The sequence below is a fragment of the Plectropomus leopardus genome, chromosome 3 (genome assembly GCF_008729295.1).
Source record: "Plectropomus leopardus isolate mb chromosome 3, YSFRI_Pleo_2.0, whole genome shotgun sequence".
Taxonomy (NCBI): Eukaryota; Metazoa; Chordata; class Actinopteri; order Perciformes; family Serranidae; genus Plectropomus; species Plectropomus leopardus.
This window is the reverse complement of record NC_056465.1, coordinates 29382619-29401859: the sequence shown is the minus strand read 5'-3', so window position 1 is coordinate 29401859 and position 19241 is coordinate 29382619. Positions and strand designations below refer to the sequence as shown.

Sequence of the window (19241 nt, the reverse complement as noted above, 5' to 3'; positions counted from 1 at the left end):
TCCTCCCATACACACAAACAAACATAAAAAACAACCGAAGATACTGTTTCTGAAGTAAAAAAAAAAACAAACAAAAAAAACTTGCTGAACTTACTTGAGAGTCCTAGGATGTCAGCCACAGAGAGACTACAGTTAACACTAACCCTACAATGACTGTGATTGACTTCACCAACACACACACTTGATAATCCGAAAAGAAACGCTGCCTAAATATCAGCCTGTGTGAGTGGAAACGAAGATAATAACGTGATGCGTGTTTTTATTTGGCCTCTATCACTAGATCACCTTCAGGTCCTCTTTATAAGTGCAAACAACATTCAACCCATTTTACAAACCGCCGTGTCTCACCGAGTCAACACCGCAACGCACTGTGTTCATTCAAATATACAGATAACAGGTACGATATCAAATACTACAACTGATGCTCTACATCTACAAACATCTGAAATGTCCAGTCGATGGATTTCCTATTGTGAGGAGGCAGGAGCAACTGTCACTGATATTTTTCCAGCTAAAATAAAACATGATTTTTTTTCTATTATTACAAATGATTTGTGTCCAAAAATAGAACAACACTGGAAGACGCTGCAATGATGTGAGGGTTACTATATTGACCGAATGTCTGCTGCCTTAGTGTTGCAATTGATGTCTTCTGTTTTGAAGGCGGGAGTCATAATCTTCGGACTTTTCCACAGAAGATGTGTAGTGAAAAAACACTGACTTTACACGGCAAACACGTGATTTAAAAACAAACTAAAATCTGCGGGAATGGAAATATCAAAACAAAAAGTTCTTTGGATGCAAATAATTTTTTTTAAGCATTTCAGAGTGAAAAAAGTACCAGAAAACAGTGAAAATTAGAATAAAATAGACTAAATAAATAAAAGCTCACAGTAGTAAAAGAAGTTCAGAAATAAAAAAAAATGCTGCAAAAAAGTTTGATATAAATAATATTTATATTAATTATTCTGCAATTCAAGATTCTGAATTAAATCTGTATATATTCACTAAAGGAAATGATGCATTTTAATCTTTCCTCTTAAAACTAAACTGCATATATTCACGACTGCTGGAAATGTGACGACAGCAGATGTTGTTTTGGCCAAACGATGGTTATCAACTCCAGTTCTATGAGCACAACAAGAGCAGTCCTACCACAGACTGTATAGAAGAAGTAGGAGCATCATCCAGGCATGAAAAGCGAAGCCAATAAGGAAGTGACTTAAAGCTGCATACTTTCTAATGGCCAGCAGGGGGCGACTCAACTTGTTGCAAAAAAGTGTTCGATTGTATAAAACAGCGGTTCCCAACCTTTTTCCCTTAAGGGACCCCTTTTTTATCGAGTTACCCTACGACCCAAACCAAATGATATTTTTTGATATAATATTTAGTGTATGACAATAACAGTTCAGAACAACTGATGCACGGTACAATTGACAAAAATAGTGAGCACAATTTTCATAAAATGAGGGATTTTAATGAGTTTTAAACAGATTATGAATGCTGCATCAGATATTAGTTTTCCTGTCTCTCTTAAATGAACTTTTAATACTATTAATAATATTTTTTTTGAGTTTTTATTAATTATACATCTTTTTTTTTCATTATTCTGTTAGCATTTTGCTTCTTTTAACTGCACAGTTTTCTAATGCAGGACGAGGCTGTTTAGCAGAGAGCTATAGCGCTATAAGTATAGCTTGTGTTCAGGTCTTCACCGTGACCATAGCCTGTTAGATTTCTTGTAAGTTTGTATCTTGAATAATAATATAAACTTCAAAATAACAACTTTAGTTTCCCTCACAGATATGAATGAATCCTGAGATATAGGCTTACTCTATATATATTTCTAAAAAATTTTCTTACCCCCTTTAATATCAAGAAGGCCTTGTTTCCCACCGGGAAGCTTTGGCGACCCCTGGTTAGGGTCGGGGTCCCTAGGTTGGAAACCAGTGGTGAGAAAGTAAGTATGAAAATTAGATTTTCACACTTACATTCTCATTTGATTTATTACATCAGTAAACCTTTTAAAAATGAGTTTGTGGTCTAAGTTGTTAGTTTCAAGTCTTCTTAAATGCAGCATAATGTTGATTTTGAAAATTATGGTCCCATTTAGTGTGAAACAGATGATGAAGCAGGATTTGCTTTAGAGCATGGCTATCTTGTGATTGACAAATCACTACCACAGCGACCTGTCAATAATGACAAGACGTTTAGCAATGTGTGTCCTCCACAGTTCAGAACCGGAGGCAACGCCCTGTTCATTCCCATGAAAGTTGCTCAGTGGCACATGAAGCCAAAAAAGCTTGATTTCCATGGCATGAAATTAAGGAGATCTTCTGCATTGTGGGGCCCAAAGAGCAGGCGCACTAGAGACTTAAAGCAGCCAAGCAGCTAACCTACAGTTTAGCCCTCGGCTAACGTGAATGGGGATAAAAATTATTTTACTGTACTTCTAGACTTCTGAAATGTCATCGGACTGAATGGATCAAATCCTGATAGTGAAACGAGTCATTTCTCAGGGGTTGGTGACGCTCAAAAAAATGTAACCACTGATTTACAGATGTCTCTTTCACATTGTAAGTCTATGGAAAAAAGTCTTTTTGGGCCCAATGGCATCACCTGACAGACCTGGCAGCTATAATTTCATGATGGACCTCTACAAAAATTGGCTACAAAGCCCGGTGTTGTTCCTGAGGGCTTGGTCCAAATGGACACTTGATGTCAATGTCTGGAAGGGCAAACTCAAAGCTTCAAAACGGTGGTCCACAAACCAAGAGGTGAAGTCACGTTGGCTACATCCACTTATTTTATACAGTCTATGCCTCTAACACCACAGGCTCGACGGCTCACTCAGCACACTGAAATCTACATGAGGCCACAAGTGCTGCTCTCAGGCAACGAAGAGACCTGGGCAGAAAAAGCAGCATTGGATCATAAAAGTTGAAGCCAATCTTGACCGAAAATGCGCCAGATGTTTCCGTTGACGAAGCCAGTTGAGGAGGGGAGTCAGTACCAAGAAGGGTTAACGGGCTTATCCAGGTAAATACAGTTAACACAAATTTCAGTGTGCTGCTCTGCAGACTGAGCCTGTTAGAGGGTTGTGCCTGTGTGAACTAGAGCTGACTGTACAATGCCTATAGGTAAGTATCCGCCTCACTTGGAAGTTATCATGTTTTATTGTCTTATGTCATTGAATCAAAGGGGATTTAAATTGAAAATAGACTTTTTTTTGGTTTAACTTATCATTATGGAGTAAATGTTGATTGCACAATGTAATAACTATAGAATTATGACACTGTCGATGCTTAGATTGGTTTCTGTCTGACACCTCGTGCAATCTTCCGGGAAAATTAAGGCTCAATTACGGCACAAGGGAAGTGCGTCAACCACTGTTCAACCAAAACAGGAAGAGGACACGGTTTTTGTTTTCCGCAGTAATTATTCCGAGTTAACAAAGAGTATCAATGTAAAGTTTAGTTACTATCTTAAGTAGTGGACATGGACAAAGTAACTGTTGTCCTTGAACAGCGACACCAGAAACACTAAAGGAGTTAACTTAAATGTGTCCATGAAAACTTCCAAGTGGGATGAATACTTTTTGATAGGCACAGCGAGTTACTACGGTCTTCCATGTATGTCAAACATATAAGACTACAGCCGTATACGCACTACTGTACGTCACACATACACATTATTATTAAATTGATATTATTTTCATTTTGTCAAGGGTGGAAGGCAGGGATGGTTGGAAATCAGTGATGTTCATCACTGTCAGGATTTTTTCCCCCCTCTCTGGTACACAAGTCACTTTCCCCTTCATTGTGTTCAGTTTCTGTATGCATGTTTTAAAATCCTGGTTCAGACAAAGATCCTGCTGCTACCTCTGAGGTCTGGACTTCAGACCGACGAGTCCTCTCCACTGAGACGTTCACTCCTCTCTGCCAGAGAACGGGGCTTACTGTTGGAGACAGACACAGTCAGTGTATTAGGCATTAGGTGTACACAGCACACACATTTTTACCTCCCCCAGGATGTAAGATGTGTCTTGTCATGCATTACTTTCTCATGATAGTGAAACAGTGAGGGATCTAATTAGAGTGCATTCATAAAATGAAGGGGTAACAACGAAAACAGAATAGGTAAAGTGAAATCTCATAAGCACAGCGCACACCCCTGCAGTAACTAAAAAACCTGGAAGTGGACATCTGTGACTCATCAAACAATAAAAGAGTGTAAGTTAGACTTCCCTGCTGTCTACAGTCTGATCAGAGCCATTTAATCTGAGTGAGAATTATTACGACAATTTAAAAATATCTGCTGAGGATTTAGCGAAATATATGGAATCAACTAAAGCTGTAAGGAAAGTCGAAAAAGTGTCTTTCAGCTTGACTAATATGATACGATCATATATTTAAGGGAAACTTCTGTATTTTTCAACCTGGACCCTATTTTTCTATGTTTTTGTGCCTAAGTATCTCGTGGAAACAACAATCTTTTAAATTGGTCTAGTAGTGAGCCAGCAGACACGCAGGATGCAGTAACGGGACTTAAAGCTGGTGCACTTATTTAATTTCCATCCACTCAAAGCTTGTTTTTGCCACTGACAATCTCAGATCGTTATTATGAGTGTCTTGCAACATTAAAGAAAAGACCCCACAAAGAAATGTTTTTCTGTACCTTTCACTTGTTATGGTCTGTTTTGTGTCCAAGTCCCACTAATTAGAGGTCTTGCTCTGAAATCTCGTGAGAGATGACTTGTTGCAGGAAGAAAACAGTGGAAACGCGAGTAAAAGTTGATTTTCAGTGTCAAGGCTGAATGTTAAGCTGATTTTGACAATGTAAAAAGTCTTGCAGGATTTCTTTGTCTCCTTTAGTGAGAGTTCAATACAAAACAGAACGTAACGAGCAAAAGGTACAGAAAAAAATGGGCTGCACAAATATTTGAAATATTATCAAAATTGCATTATTGGGAAGTGTAATATCCAAATCGCAGGTGCTCCAGTTTTTTTAATAAAGGTAAAATGTGTCATAACACAGACCCCAGCAAATATCACATCTGCTCTATATATTTTTTCAATGAAAGTGAAATGCAAAAATTAAAATCCCTATTAAAGTTGCGACATATAACGACCTCGATATCTGTGGGGAAAAAAAAACATTACATTTTTTTGCATACTGAGCAGCCCATGGAAAAATGTTTAATTTCTCTTCAGGGTCCTTCAGGTAATGTATGATATTCCTGAACGACCTGAGCTTGTTATTGGTAAAAAAAAGATCTTTTATTGGATGCACATTGACAGTGCCAACATGCTCAGAGTGGGCTGGTTCCCCTCTAAGTACAATTTTATGTTTAGATCATATTAAAATTAATATTTCGTAATATCTTTTGTACCATGTGTACCCAAACCAAACTGGTTATTACATGAATTGATCAGGAATGTTGGCACAAAACTTGCTTACAAAATCAGCAGTGTTATGATGCATCTTAGAAGATGAAAAATAAAATGAGTAGGGAAAAAAAATCAATGGTTGATGACACCTTATCGGAGCGCAGTGCGGGGAAATGCTGCTCTGCTGAACAAAGTAGACAAACAGCCTGCGAATCTAAACGTCACATAAAACCTCTGAAGGAAAACAGTCCCAGCCAAAGGATGCCATTTCTTATTTGAATCCATGTTTTTATAACTCTGTCTAATTTGTCAGATTTTACCTGAGGATATATTGCATAATAAATCTAACACTAAATATTAACTCTCTTAGTACACTCAAATGACCTTAAACGCTTAAAATGAGAATATAGATGCGTGTGAGTTTATCGTACATGTCTTTGGTTTGAGCATTGGCTGTAGGGGTCTGGTGATGCATGAGTGTAACGCCTTCACACAGGCCAATGCAGTGACAACGGGGTGTAGTAAATGCTGAGCAGCTTGTTGTTGGAGGGACACAGGATGGCTGGTCGTGGACTAAATGGTCCCGCGAGCTGCAGGTGACCATTTCCACCCACTTTATCAATGAGGAATGGATGCTGTAATGTAGAGGTGGGGACGTTGGGGGTCATCGTGGGCTTTTGACTCTGAGAAGCTTGATCTACATTTACCGTTGAGACTTCTCAACAGATTCTTTCCACTCTTGTTAACCCGAATGAAGACTGAACTCAACTGCTTTTACGCCTCGTCTAAGAGATTTTCCTGTGCTTTATATTTTAGTCCGATGCTTCTCACTTACTGTCTCTCTTTCCCAATCCCCATCTGGCAGGGCCTTAGACTCTGAGCCATAGTGTAGCGGAGAGTACACCCAGGTCCTGTCCTCTTGAGGCTGTTTTTACACACCCAGCACAGCAGAGGGGGCCAAAGGGACAGAGGAAAGGCCAGAGGCACAGAGACAAGCAGCAGGGGCAGGCAGGAGAAAAGACACGGGAGATCACAGGAGAAGAAAAGACAAGACAGGAAATGAAAATTAGGGATGCATATAGGAGGAAATGTTGCTGAGAGAGACATTGGAAAGTGCGAATATCAAGTAAGTGTGAATGTGTTAATTTTACAACACAGAGATGAAAAATTGGGCGAAAAACAGGTTGTAGCAGTACGGAGAAGTGCTGTTACGGATGTAAATATTATGATGGATCTTACTGACATGGTTAAAATCATATCTTTTTTTGCCCCAGGACTAACTCCTGGGAAGCAAGGTGAAGTGTGCAGAGCGAGGGATGAGTCGTCAGCCAAACAGGGAGGATGAGGAGCGGGAAGGAGGCGGAGGAGGGAATGGGAACAAAGCCAGGATGCCAGGACAGTCAGACACAGAGAGCATCCTCAATCAAAGCAAAACACAACAGGAGGATGTTTTTTTTCTCCTTTCCAACAAGCACAAGCGCTCTTTGCATAACGTCTAAAGGCTTCAGTAGGATCCTTGTTATTTTGTTGGTACCGGCCCTTTAAGAGAGGGAAGCAGCTGCAACGCGGTATGTTTGTGACGGAGGTGGAGGTATTGTGGGTTGATGTCTCACACACACATATACACACACGTACACATGTACAAACACACACACACACACACACACACACACACACACACACACACACACTCACACACACAGCTCAGCATGTTGGAGTGTAAAACATAATGTAATAATTTACTGAAAATGCAATAAATTTATACTAATAATCTCAAACATTTTCATTTTAATAAATGTCTGTTCAGCTACTATCTTACCAGCAGCAGCTGCAGTGAGCTGTCAGATGATGAGTTGAGGTTGCACACCTCCAACATAGTAAGGTAAGCAACTCTGTTCACTGTGCCCTGCTGTCTGCAGAATCATGCCAGGTGCAGCGTAAAATCAGATCACGGATGCTCACAGAATGATGGAAAAATCCCAATTATTGCCCGATTTCCATATTAAAACAACAATAGTTTATTCTGCTATCCCAAAACTCTGTGAACTGTTGTGTTAAACCTTTTGCTGTTACCACCAGTAACTACGTGTCGCCAAATTACTCAGGACTGAAATCTCCAAGATTGCCTCTTTAAGTGCATTTTTTTACATTCTGAGGCATTATTACATTTTCAGCAAATTGTTATATTATTGGATACAACACGGAAGTAACACACTATCCACAAAGGTGCACGAAGGAGGCTGTCAGTGAGTGAGGAAACAAATTTAAAAGAAAATGAAAAACAGAAAGACAGACTGTCAAGATGTCTTTTGTTTACCCGCCTCCCACACTTGGTTGTCGTCGCTATTTGGAGAGTAGGTATTGTTTTTTAGTTTCAACACAATCACAAAACACCTGCAGTGAATAATACAAATTATGACAAGCTGCAGAAACACTGTAATCATATGTTTCATCAAACCGACAGCGCCAACGTCGTCTAACACCAGCCGGGCAGAACAGCGCCCACCTACACGACTAGCAACATCTATCTCACTTACTGGCCAACTGGGCTGGCATGTCCTCCTCTGTCGGAAAGGAGAGACCACCCAGGTCCTCCCATCAGGAAACTGACAATAACAGGAGTGTATGGCACAGGGACAAAAGAAAAGAAGATGAGAAGTGAGATGGAGAGGAAAAAAGGAGCGAGATGACATAACACAATGGAAAAAAAGAATCACGCTGAGGTGAAAATGGAAAAGATAGTTCTGACTGTGCGTAACCTAGCAGAGATACACTGGATGAGTCAGTGGTGACAGTTAGATTAACAAGTCTGGCAGCCACTCAGTGTTCACCCCCCTCTTCCATACAACACGCGAGTATCTCACCACTTTCATTATGAGTCATGAGCATAATCACAGGACTGAGAAAAATATCAGAGAAAGAACTAGAGGAGAAGATTTCCGATGCAAACGGAGGGATGTGAAAATTATTTAAGGGAAGGGATGAAACGTGCGAAAAGAGGCAGAGGATGGAGGTGAAGATGAGGGACAGAAGAAGGAAAGCAATCAGATGTGGACGACAGAGGTGAAGGAGAGCAGAGAGCAGATCATGAAAAGTGGATGCGGAGGCTGCTGATAGTGGATGAATAATTTAGTCACGAGTCACTCTGAGGGACCTGTGAAGTGACGACACACACTCACACACACACACACACACACACACACCTGTGTCCCTCTGAGTCTTGAGCAATCACTCCCATCTCACAGCTAAATGGTGTGCTGTGTTTCTCCCAGGAGCTGCATGGTCACAAATGCTGTCATCTCTTGTATAAAAATTTAAACATATTCCCTGACCCTTCTTTTTAAACATACTTTGTAATTTAAAGCTTTGAAAAATGTGGACCACTGCCTGGATGCTCCTGCAGTTTGTCTTTACACTAAACAGAGGACAACAGGACAGAATCATTTGTTACATAGAAAAAGAAATGCAAGTTGTTGGCTGTTTTAAGGACTGAAATTAGATTTTCTCCTGCAAAACTCAAGCTAGCAGGCCCTAGTGTGCTTGGAATCAGGCAGTATAAACATAAGCTTACCAAACCCAATGAACACTTCACCCCCCTAAAATGACCATTTATACATCAATCACTTAACCCGTGTTTTGTTAAATTCAGTAAGAAAATGTTGTTTTTCTTGCATGTTTCAATGTTGAGCAAAAGTTCAAAAAATTTAAAAAATCTTGATAATTGATGTTATAGGGGGTGGCATTTAACAACAGCAAAATTTTACCAAAACATCTGTTTGCAAACTCTAAAACAACTCGTGCAGACTAATCAAAGTCTCATTTATCTCTTAATATGCTCAGTACCTCCCAAACAGACAGCCCTTTATGATTGGGAATTGAACAGAAAGTGGGACTTGTCCATGCAGTCTTTAAAGCCAGACTCCATTGACAAAAAAAGTAATTTTACCTCGCTGAACACAGGAGTTGCTAGTACGTTAGTTTCACTTTCATTTCAGTTCCCCGCTGAAATAGGGCTGTCTGTCTGGGAGGTACTGAGCATATGACGACGAGTTGCCTGAGAGTTTTGATATAGTTTTGCGGTTCTTAAATGTGAACCCTATGACTTCAGAGCACAGAAATTTCTGTTTTTGGATTCTTCATTCATCTTGGAGGCGCATGAGAAAAGTTTTCTTCACACGGGATGAAAATGACACAAATGTTTTTTTAAGGGGTGAAGTATTCCTTTAAATCCGATTGTTCTCTGTCTTCAGCCAGTGTTTGTTTTGTTTTTTTGCAGTAATGGCACAATTGTTTTTCTCTCGCTTACAATCACAAAAGACGTCAATATACAAGCAGCAATTATGTAAGCAATGGATCCTGAGAAAATACTGCTGGGAGACGCTGCTCAACAATGCACATTAATAAAGATTTTTTGCTGGTTCACAGAGTGTTTCTGCTAGCTGAAACTCCTGAAGGATTTAAAAAGCAATTAGAAAAGCAATACAGGGGTATTAACACTGAAAAGTCTCGTGGTTCTTGCTGTTTCTGTGTCAATGTTGTGGACCAGCATGAGAGGCATTTAGCAATGGAAAAAAGCAGGTTGGGCGGCCATGCAGGAACGTGATTTGTGTGGGATGTCAGAAGTAATGATGATGATGGAGATAGCAGAAACAGAGAGGGAGCACAAAGGATGATCAGATGGCGAGTTGGCTGACAGAGCTGCTGAATGACCAAACTGAGTGAAGCCACAGAGATCCTGACACTTACAATCTACCTGCCCACAATCCTCACACAAGGCTGTGTGGATCTTTCATGCTACAGTTTGGAACTCTGTTATATCAGAGCCTTAAGTCTCAGTCCCACTGCACAAAAAAAACATTAACACCCAACTTAACTCAACTTCCTTATTTTAATGCTTTGCAATGCAATGAGAATGCATGCAACTGGCATTCACACCCGGGTCAAATGCCTCTGCAGTAGACACGTATCGCCTCCGGCTCCAATCAGCTTTGACGGTAATAAAACACTCTGGTGAACGTGGTAATTTAAGGTCCTTAACCAGTGAGATGCAATGACACGCCTTCACTAATTACTGTCCATCTTCCCCTAAGCGGCATTTAAAAACCAATCCAAATACATCTGCACCAAGTCTGAAAGACAGACTGAATAAGTAAGATATATTAAGAAAAAAAAACTGAAAAGACCTCTGTTCCTGCTGCTGTCTAATGTTTACCTGCTCTCCTGCCTATCCATGAAGGAGCACAGACACACCAGCAAAACAGCCCCCCCCCCACACACACACACACACACAAAAGCTGACAGAAAGGCAGACTCGTGTAATGCAGTGGTGTATTCACTGGCCGTGGGAATACAACCAATCGCCTATATTTAGCAGGTTTACTCACGTTTGAGTGCACTCACTAATTTTGGTGGAAAAGCAGTATTACTCTAGAGGAGTGTCTTTTCCTTTGTGCCGCTGCATCACGTCCACTGCAGCCAAAAGAGTAGCGTGAAAGTCAAGACCACTCACTCCGCAGCAAAGTCCGAGGACCAAAACGTCTCCAGAAGTACACTGCACAGTACACCAGCAACTAGCCAAAATCTCAAGTTAACTGAGGGGTCTCCGGCTGTTGATCTGAATCTCAGACATTCAGGGGGCAGCCCTGGATCTCTGACAGCTTTTGAACAGCTGATCTAACAACTCACTTTCCCTCGAGGCCACTTGTGACTGCACTGCCTGCAGCGTGTTTCTGTGTAGTTAAACTTCAGTGTCACCTCACCTTATGCAGCGCTACAGACCCCCTGCTGCTGCGTACAGAGGGTGTCCGGCTTTTGAAGCATCAGCCAGTTGGTCACATGAGAGGGCTGTTAAATAACTGAGGGAGCTCTCTGACTAACCTGCTGGCCATTAGGATTCCTCTGTGCTGCATTAGAGGGTGTTTGATTCCTGATAAGAGACACCCAGTAGGAGCACGGCCAGGTGGGAACGTTTCTATCTGTAACTGTGATCACTCCATTCGCCATCCTCCACCTGACACTCATACATTCATTTATAGGCGTGCATTTGGGCACATTTAGACCTGCCAACACATTTATCTGATGATAGCCAGTTGATTTAGTGGTGCAATCCTGTAGACTGAACAAACTCCAAAAGCTTTGGGTGTTATTCACACAAAATGAGCTGCTGTGTGTGTCTGCGGCCTCATATTAGACAGGATGTGATGCTGACATGCTATTATCACTCTGCAAACACTCAAAAATCAGAGTGCACACTGCAAAACACTGTAACAAAATAAATCTACAATTTGGGAAATACTCATATTTGCTTTTTTGCTGTGAGAACATTACATGAAAAGACTGATACAACTTTCATGTCTGTACATCAAATATGAAGCTGATGTTGAAATGTTTGAAAAAAAGAATCCATAAAAAACAAAGTGGACAAGAAGAGGTCAATCTTCTCATGAAACTCCCTGCGAGAGGGCGAATGAGTCTATTTCCCAAAATGTCAAAATATTCCTTAAAAGCAACTACAAGGAACTTTCTTTTTTTTGGCTGATTTTGGTAACCTCTGTTGACAAAAGTGGTAGTAATTCCCAGAATGAGGACTGCATTTCCCATGAGTACATCAGCCTTTTGTCGTAAAGATCCTGGTTAGCGCATGCATTTGCTTGGGAAGCGAGTGAAATAAAGATTAAACTCATTTTTAATACTTTTTCCTTTTTTTAAACACCACTGTTTCCAGGATGTAGAGCAATGAGGTCATGTATCTATATTTGGAGAAACAAATTAACATATTGTATTATTACATGTAAGCCTACAAAACTGTCTGCTTTTTGAAGTTATGATGCCTGACGCCCAGAAACGATCTAAGAAACAGTGTAACATGCCATAAAAAAGAACCAGTGTCACCGTGTTTCTTTTTGTAAACGCTGTCCGACCTAGCAACAATAATGATGAGAGGGGACGGGACTTCGTAAGGGTCAATTCAGGATTGGTTTTGGATCCTTTTACATCCAAAAATGATCTTTCCATCTGCTGAATGACCAACCAATTTTGACTTGTTTTTCATCTGTGCTCGAATGTGGAGACTTACAAAAAACTGCTAATAACCGTGTGAAATAGAAGACATCCGTCAATGGCCTTTGCTCCCTGGAGGAGCACTGTCCCTTTTAGCTTTTCTTTTGTTCTACAGTCCAATCTTTTCTTCTCATCTTTGCTGATCATGCCCCAAATATCTGCCATGACCACAAATTATAACATCAAAAATATAAGTCTGCAATGCACTGCGCAATTTTGTCTTGGGAAATAATAACAATGGCTATTCTGGTCTATGTGCAATAAATTGTTTTATCTGATATTGCAGTATATTGTACCCGGAAACAGATACTAAGAATATCTATAGTTATATAGCCAGTCTTCTCACTGATGGTCTCATAGAGACTGTTTCAAAAGCAGTTAAAAACTCCTTGTAGTTGCTTTAATTAAATGCACCACACACTGCAAGCACACACTCTTATTCCCATACCAGCCTGAGTTGCTACGCCCTTTCTGTGGTCCATCAAGTCAACGCCTCTGTGGGAGATCATACAGCTCAGCCCTATACTTTATCATCAGAAACGCACTGTTTTAATATATCTCATGTCAGCCAATATGCATTGACGCTGATTACATACTGGAGATGATATGATGGCTAAATAAAAAAGGCAAACTCAAAACAGATGAGAGATGATGGAAGCCTGCAGAGCCCGAGAGGTGCCACGGAGAGAAAAAATAAATTTAGATATATTTAGTTCCCTCAATTTGACTAATTTTTTACCTTGTTTTGGTTAATTTGTTTGCACAAAATAAGTATAATGTTTGATTACGTTACATCGAGCAAGACAGTATAATGCTGACGATATAATACACAAGCTCCCAAAATTCTACATAACTGCCTTTAACTATAATCCTTGCAAAGCAAATTTGTCAACGTCTTGATAAATCACCCCCACAATAAAGTAATACTTTAGACTTTACTTTTTTAATTAAAGAGTCTTTCCATATCAACCCAGGACACGTGCCTTACGCAGGTGGCAGCTGGATTAAAATGATTTGATCATCCTATCTAATTTGAGGCCACAAATTAATCAAAACGAAGGAACGATTTCTATCTCAATTGATGAATTAACCAAAATAAGGGAATGAATTAACCAATCTTGAGTCCAGTCTATAGTACAGCAAAACGACAAGGCTGCACAATAGCATCTCAAGCACTCGATTTAATTAAACATGGCCTCAGTTTTTTCTTTTTTTCTCTCCATGGCACCTCCCGGGCTCTGCAGGAGCCAGTCCTAGTGTCTGAGATGTGCTTACTGAGTCTGTGTGTGTGTGTGTGTGTGTGTGTGTGTGTGTGTGTGTGTGTGTGTGTGTGTGTGGAGGGTTTTACTCACAAAGTAGATATCTGTGATTGGCACGTCATCTTCATCATCGACTGAAGCCTGGCTGGTGCACCCTGAGCCGGACACCTGGCTGACCCTGTCCGCCTCCACCACCATCACCTTGGGACTGGATGGGGCTTCTTCGGCTGCCCCGGGAGAAGAGGGAGCAGCTGGGGCAGACGAGGAGGACGAGGCAGCTGCTTCAGGTGCCGACGTAGAGCTGGAGGGTGCTGCTGCAGCCTCTGCAGCCTCGGCGCCTGCTCCTTCCTGGACCTCACTGTGGGAAGGTGGAAATGGGATTGTAAGTGAATAAATGTTGAGCCGGGGATGTCAAAGTCTGACTCTGTGGGAGCTTCTCAGAAAAAATCAAGACAATTTTGCCCTCCAATAATGTTCGAGGAGATGTAAACAGGAGGTGTAATTTTTCCATGGATTCAGTCACGCTGTGGGCTATAATTTGGTTTTTATTTGTTTACATTCTGGCACATTGGCACCATTAAAAGTGAACCAAATTAGCTGTGAACAGTTCCTGTTTGCAATTCACCCGCAGGTGTTCAGACAACTATGAGTGGATTGCTTTGACTCTGACGGAAACTTTAAAATGTGATGACTTTTTTAACGATTTCTAAGCGAACTTATGAACGTTTATTCATGATGAACATTGGAAATATTGATTTCCCTGTAAAGTGTAAATCACACTGAATCCGTTGTACATGTATCATTTCTGCGTGCTCGGACTGTACCGAGGGGCAACCTCTGACGCTGAAAATGAAGCCAAGTGGTTTTTAAGTACTGTAGTCGCCTTCATGCCCTGCCTCATAGCTGCTGCTGCAACTGTTGACTGATTTTATAACTGGCCAAATAAGCTCCCCAAACTACAAAAATGAACTTAATGTTGTTTTTAGAACACATGCATCCGTCCATCTCACCACACACAGTATACTTGGCCTTATGCAGGGGTAGAAAAACAAAAATACAACGTTAATCTTTAAAATAGCATTGTGAAGTCATCTCTGTGTAGTTTAAGGAGTAAATAAACGACCTGGTTACCGATACAGACAGACACACACACACACAGCAGTTGCCAACGAGAGCCATTAATTGGGTCACTTGCCATAAGCTACTTTGCTGCAGGAGGACAGACGAACAGCACCGAGCTATTAGAGAAAACTGGTTCTGGCTAAAACTCAACAGATGTGTGTGTGTGGGTGTTTGTGGTTAGCTGCTTAAGCTGAAAGATTTGCCAGCTGGCTGTGTGCTGCCACAATCCTCTATTGTTCCTGGCCAGATCATCAACTATTAGGATGGATTTGGGCGCATCCACATTGCTTTCTCAGCTTCTGTGTTTGAGCTGAGCTCCAGCGGAGGAAAAGCCCAGCAGCCGGCCGCTGAGGCAAAAAAGCTGAGCTGGCATCTCGAAGAGAGGTACGATTGGCTGAGTTTATGAGGGGGGGTGGGATGGGGGTTGCGATGCAGAAACTCTCTCTTCTGCCCCATCATTCATTTGGATATATCCTTAAAATCTCTTTTGTCACTCTTTATAAATGACCCCCTTTGTTTGTTTACTGCTCTTTTCTTTCTCTGTATTTCTGTTTTTACTTATTTACAACATTTTTATCTTTCTCACTCTCCCATTGTTTTTTGTTTTCTTTTCTTTTTTCTGTAGAGAGATTTTTATTTACAGGCTAATAATAATATACACAGCATAGATGACAACATGATGGCAAAAATATAATCTCACAAACAGAAAAAAGAAAGAAAAAAACCCAATTAGACCAATATAAATAAAATGAAAAGGACAAAATAACGATAATAGGATCACTTGATCACAGTGATTAAAATATTAAGTTGATAGTACTAGTGCATTTAATATATATATATATATATATATATATTTATATATATGATAGGTAGAGCATAATTACAATTCCCACTCTGAACTAAAGCCAATTTTCTCCCATTTTTGTTGTGTTGTGCATTTCTACAATGATTTGTAGCAATATTTTTTTCATAAGAAACTCATTTCACACTGAATTTTTCACATTATCTGGAGACAGTTTTCATCCAGGACCCCTAATATAATTGTTAATAATAAGGCGTGACTTCACAAGAAATGTCCCGGCCAACCTCCACCACCATGCAACACACGGTACAAAAACAAATGCACCTGTTTTTTCTCTTTTTCATTAAAGAATCTACATAATGATTAATTGTTATTGCTAAAAACAGCCACTTTATAGAAAATCTTCAGTTAAAAGATTCTGAAGTAAAAATTGATTGTGTTTTTTTGAATTTTTATATAAAAAAGGTCCAAGGTTTCAAAATGTTTCATCTTCCCTTTGTTTCATTTGCTACTCTTTTTTCCTCTATATATTTCTGTAAATTCAGTCGCACCCTCAGCTGCTCTCACCAGCCCCCTCTCTCCTCCCCGCCAACCAGCTCCTTCCAGACCCTCGGGCCATATGTCTAGCCGCTGCCGTCTCAGCATCAGACCCAATTATTCACTTGGTTTCCCTCTGCAACCACACCCTCATCCTCGCTGACCTAACGAGGGCGAAAATGTGAGCCCCACTTCCATCAGCTCTGTTTGCCTCATGCAGCTCACACATGGCGTTTTTGTATTTGCTGTTGTGTTTTTGAGTTGTGTTTTTGTTGTTTTCATCTTCTGATGCAATTTTACTTTTAAATAAGGCCAAACCAATAAACTTTAATGCTTTGAAATCTGAGTTAATTGCAAGAAATTTGTAAAAAGTACAAGAAAATTACCTAAGTATTAGTCGAATAACAATTTAATAAATAATATACAATTTTTAAAAAAAAAACAAAAAAAACAAGGAAATGACCTAGAAAAATTGCTTAAAAATTATATCATTTCTGTAAAAATTAATTAGTAATATGTAATTATCATAATCATTAATGTGTTTTTTCTTTTTTTTTCTTTGACTTTTGCCTTTATTTTAATAAGACAGTTTAAGCGTGTAAGGGGGGAGAGAGAGGGGATGACATGCAGCAAAGGGCTGCAGGTTAGAGTTGAACCTGCTGCTGCTATTGTGGCAGGGAGACAGCTGCTGTACATGGGGCGCCCGCTCTACCAGGTGAACTACAGGGAGTCCCTTCCCTTGGTTTTAAAAATCATTTCCTAAATTTACTAATTCCTTGCAATTTCTGACACATTTCATAGCTCATTGCCTCTTTTGTTATGTTTTTGAAAGAAATCGCATTCAGGGTTTAAATACTCGTGAAAGGCATCTGAAAGCAGCACAAGAAAAAATGTTGCTCCAGGTTTCAGCAGGTTAATTAAAAAACAGGTTATTATTTGCAAAGTATCAGGTCACCCCAGCTTCATGGGAGCAGCCCCAGCAGGCCTGCAGGCTTGCTGCCCCACTGCCCTACTTCCACTGACGGGTTCCCACATGTCAGGGCTCCTTCGGCCCCGTGTCTGCCTCGCAGTGTCACCCCCATTAAAGAACACACACTGCTCACACACACAAATTTACATGCATGTGCGCACTCTCTCATAACCTAATTACTGTAGAGATGATGCCTCTTCCACAAAGTGCCTGCAGCATTTATCTGAGGACCCCAGAGTCCCATAAACAAATGGGTCAAGCTGCTTTCAGTGTTTCTCTGTGGGCCATATCAGATATTATGTGTGTGTGTGTGTGTTTGTGTGTGTGTGTGTGTGTGTGTGTGTGTGTGTGTATGTGAGAGAGAGAGAGAGAGACACACACACAGGTGGGATGTGCTACTTTAACAGCTGGCTGAGCTCAGGTGAGACACCGGCGACAGGTTATTTATAGTGCGGCATCAAACTGAGTCACGGTGGTGATCGAGGTCATGAGGGACTCATTACATCGCCACAGCTCATCATCCTGTATCGGGGTCACATGTTCACTGTATGACAGAGCTCTTTTTGTTTATTTTTCAGAGAAAAAAAGATCACAGACGTGTGTCTTAGTTATATTGATGGTCTATTTAGTGTATATAGACAAATGGTATATTTAATATATTATGTATAACATATTAAAAGATATTTTCATAATGGAGAGTTGATGTGTTTACATGTGTGCTGAATGTGGCAACATGTTTCAAGACAGACTAACGGCCGGTTTCCATTACAGATTTGCGCAAAATGTGGACTCAAACTGGATGATTCGCTTATTTGTTTCATCATTTTTGTAGTTTTGATGCATTGTAGTGTCTAAAAGATGTCGTTTCTGTTTAGCATCGTGTTGTTTGTGTACCTGGTTTCAGTTGACGGCTGTGGAACGGAGATGGTTGGCTCGCTGTCGGGTCTCTTCAGCTCCACCTCCACTGTGATGGTCTGTTGATCCTCCTCACGCACACGCAGCTCCTCCTGAGTCCTGAACATGAACAAATAACACACACAGGAAATGAAACACGTGTGAAAAAACAAACACAGCCACATCTTAGCAACAGGAAGAATGGGCCCTCTCATAAAAGCACCGACCAACAGTCTGACCTCACATTTTCTTTTCTACACACCCACCACACCCAGAAATGTCTAATGCTGTGAAAACATGAAGCTGGCAACCCGCAAAAATGTGTAAAAACACTACCGTTAATGCTGCCTCAAAAGGTTTATGAAGTGAAAGTAGCATTCATGCTCTCAACTCACCTCCCATCATGGCTGAGAGACTGGGTGTGCCTCCTGGAGACAAAAGACAAAGTGTCAGAACAAGCTGTTTATGACAACTGCAGCAGCTAGCTCACATGCAACATGCAGCTGTGGCTCCTAAAACACCAACATGAGCAACTGCCGACTCCACAACGCACATTTTCTCTGTTTAAACAATAAAGTAATACCCATTGCTTCAATAAAGTAATGTCAAATGTTTCGAAGTGTGTGTGTCTGTGTGTGTGTGTTAGCACCTGTAGCGGGGGTGCTCAGCTGTGTCAGAGGGGGATCTCTCGGGGATGGACAGAGAGGTGGTGGAGGAGAGAGTGGTGGCGATTGATGCTGTAGTGGCCTCTTCAAACGACGGAGGAGTACATGGAAGAAGATCTGGTCGCCCTGGAGAGGAAGGAGGAGAGAGATATACACACACACACACACACACACACACACGTATATTATTTATCTCTGAGAGAGCTGTTAATTTTTATTTTTAGCCCTTATCTTAACTTTTTCGTAAGTGCTGTTCTGATTGTGTTATCTTTTCATTCCCATGACAACAGTTTAACTTGCCTGTTGTTTAGGTGAGGCAAGTTTATTTTTAGTGTGGCATCAAAGTGCAAAAGAAACAGATATAAAAGGACATTTTAACACAATTAAAAACAGTTATTAAAGAGGAAAAAACCTAAAACACAATAAGACGGGTATAAAACACAAGAATAAAAGTCACTCCGAGATAAGAAATGAATAATTATTTGACTTAATTAAAAGAAGCGACAAACACAAAAGTCTTCGGTCTCGTTTTTAAAAGAAATG

At 40.5% G+C, this 19241-nt stretch overlaps 1 protein-coding gene across 2 annotated transcripts in view; it reads right to left on the bottom strand.

The window, feature by feature from the left end:
• Positions 1-918: 918 nt before the first annotated feature.
• pip5k1ca (phosphatidylinositol-4-phosphate 5-kinase, type I, gamma a) overlaps positions 919-19241 on the bottom strand; it is a 61470-nt gene continuing 43147 nt past the window's right edge. Inside the window, exons 13-18 of one of the 2 annotated variants that reach the window (XM_042482431.1) lie at positions 18683-18824; positions 18429-18461; positions 18034-18153; positions 13802-14066; positions 6226-6315; positions 919-3958 (exon numbers count right to left, since the gene is read on the bottom strand). In XM_042482431.1, the coding sequence (XP_042338365.1) occupies positions 3956-3958; positions 6226-6315; positions 13802-14066; positions 18034-18153; positions 18429-18461; positions 18683-18824 (653 nt within the window). In that variant the 3' untranslated portion in view covers positions 919-3955. The remainder of the gene's footprint in view (positions 3959-6225; positions 6316-13801; positions 14067-18033; positions 18154-18428; positions 18462-18682; positions 18825-19241) is intronic. The other variant, XM_042482439.1, reaches the window with a different exon arrangement.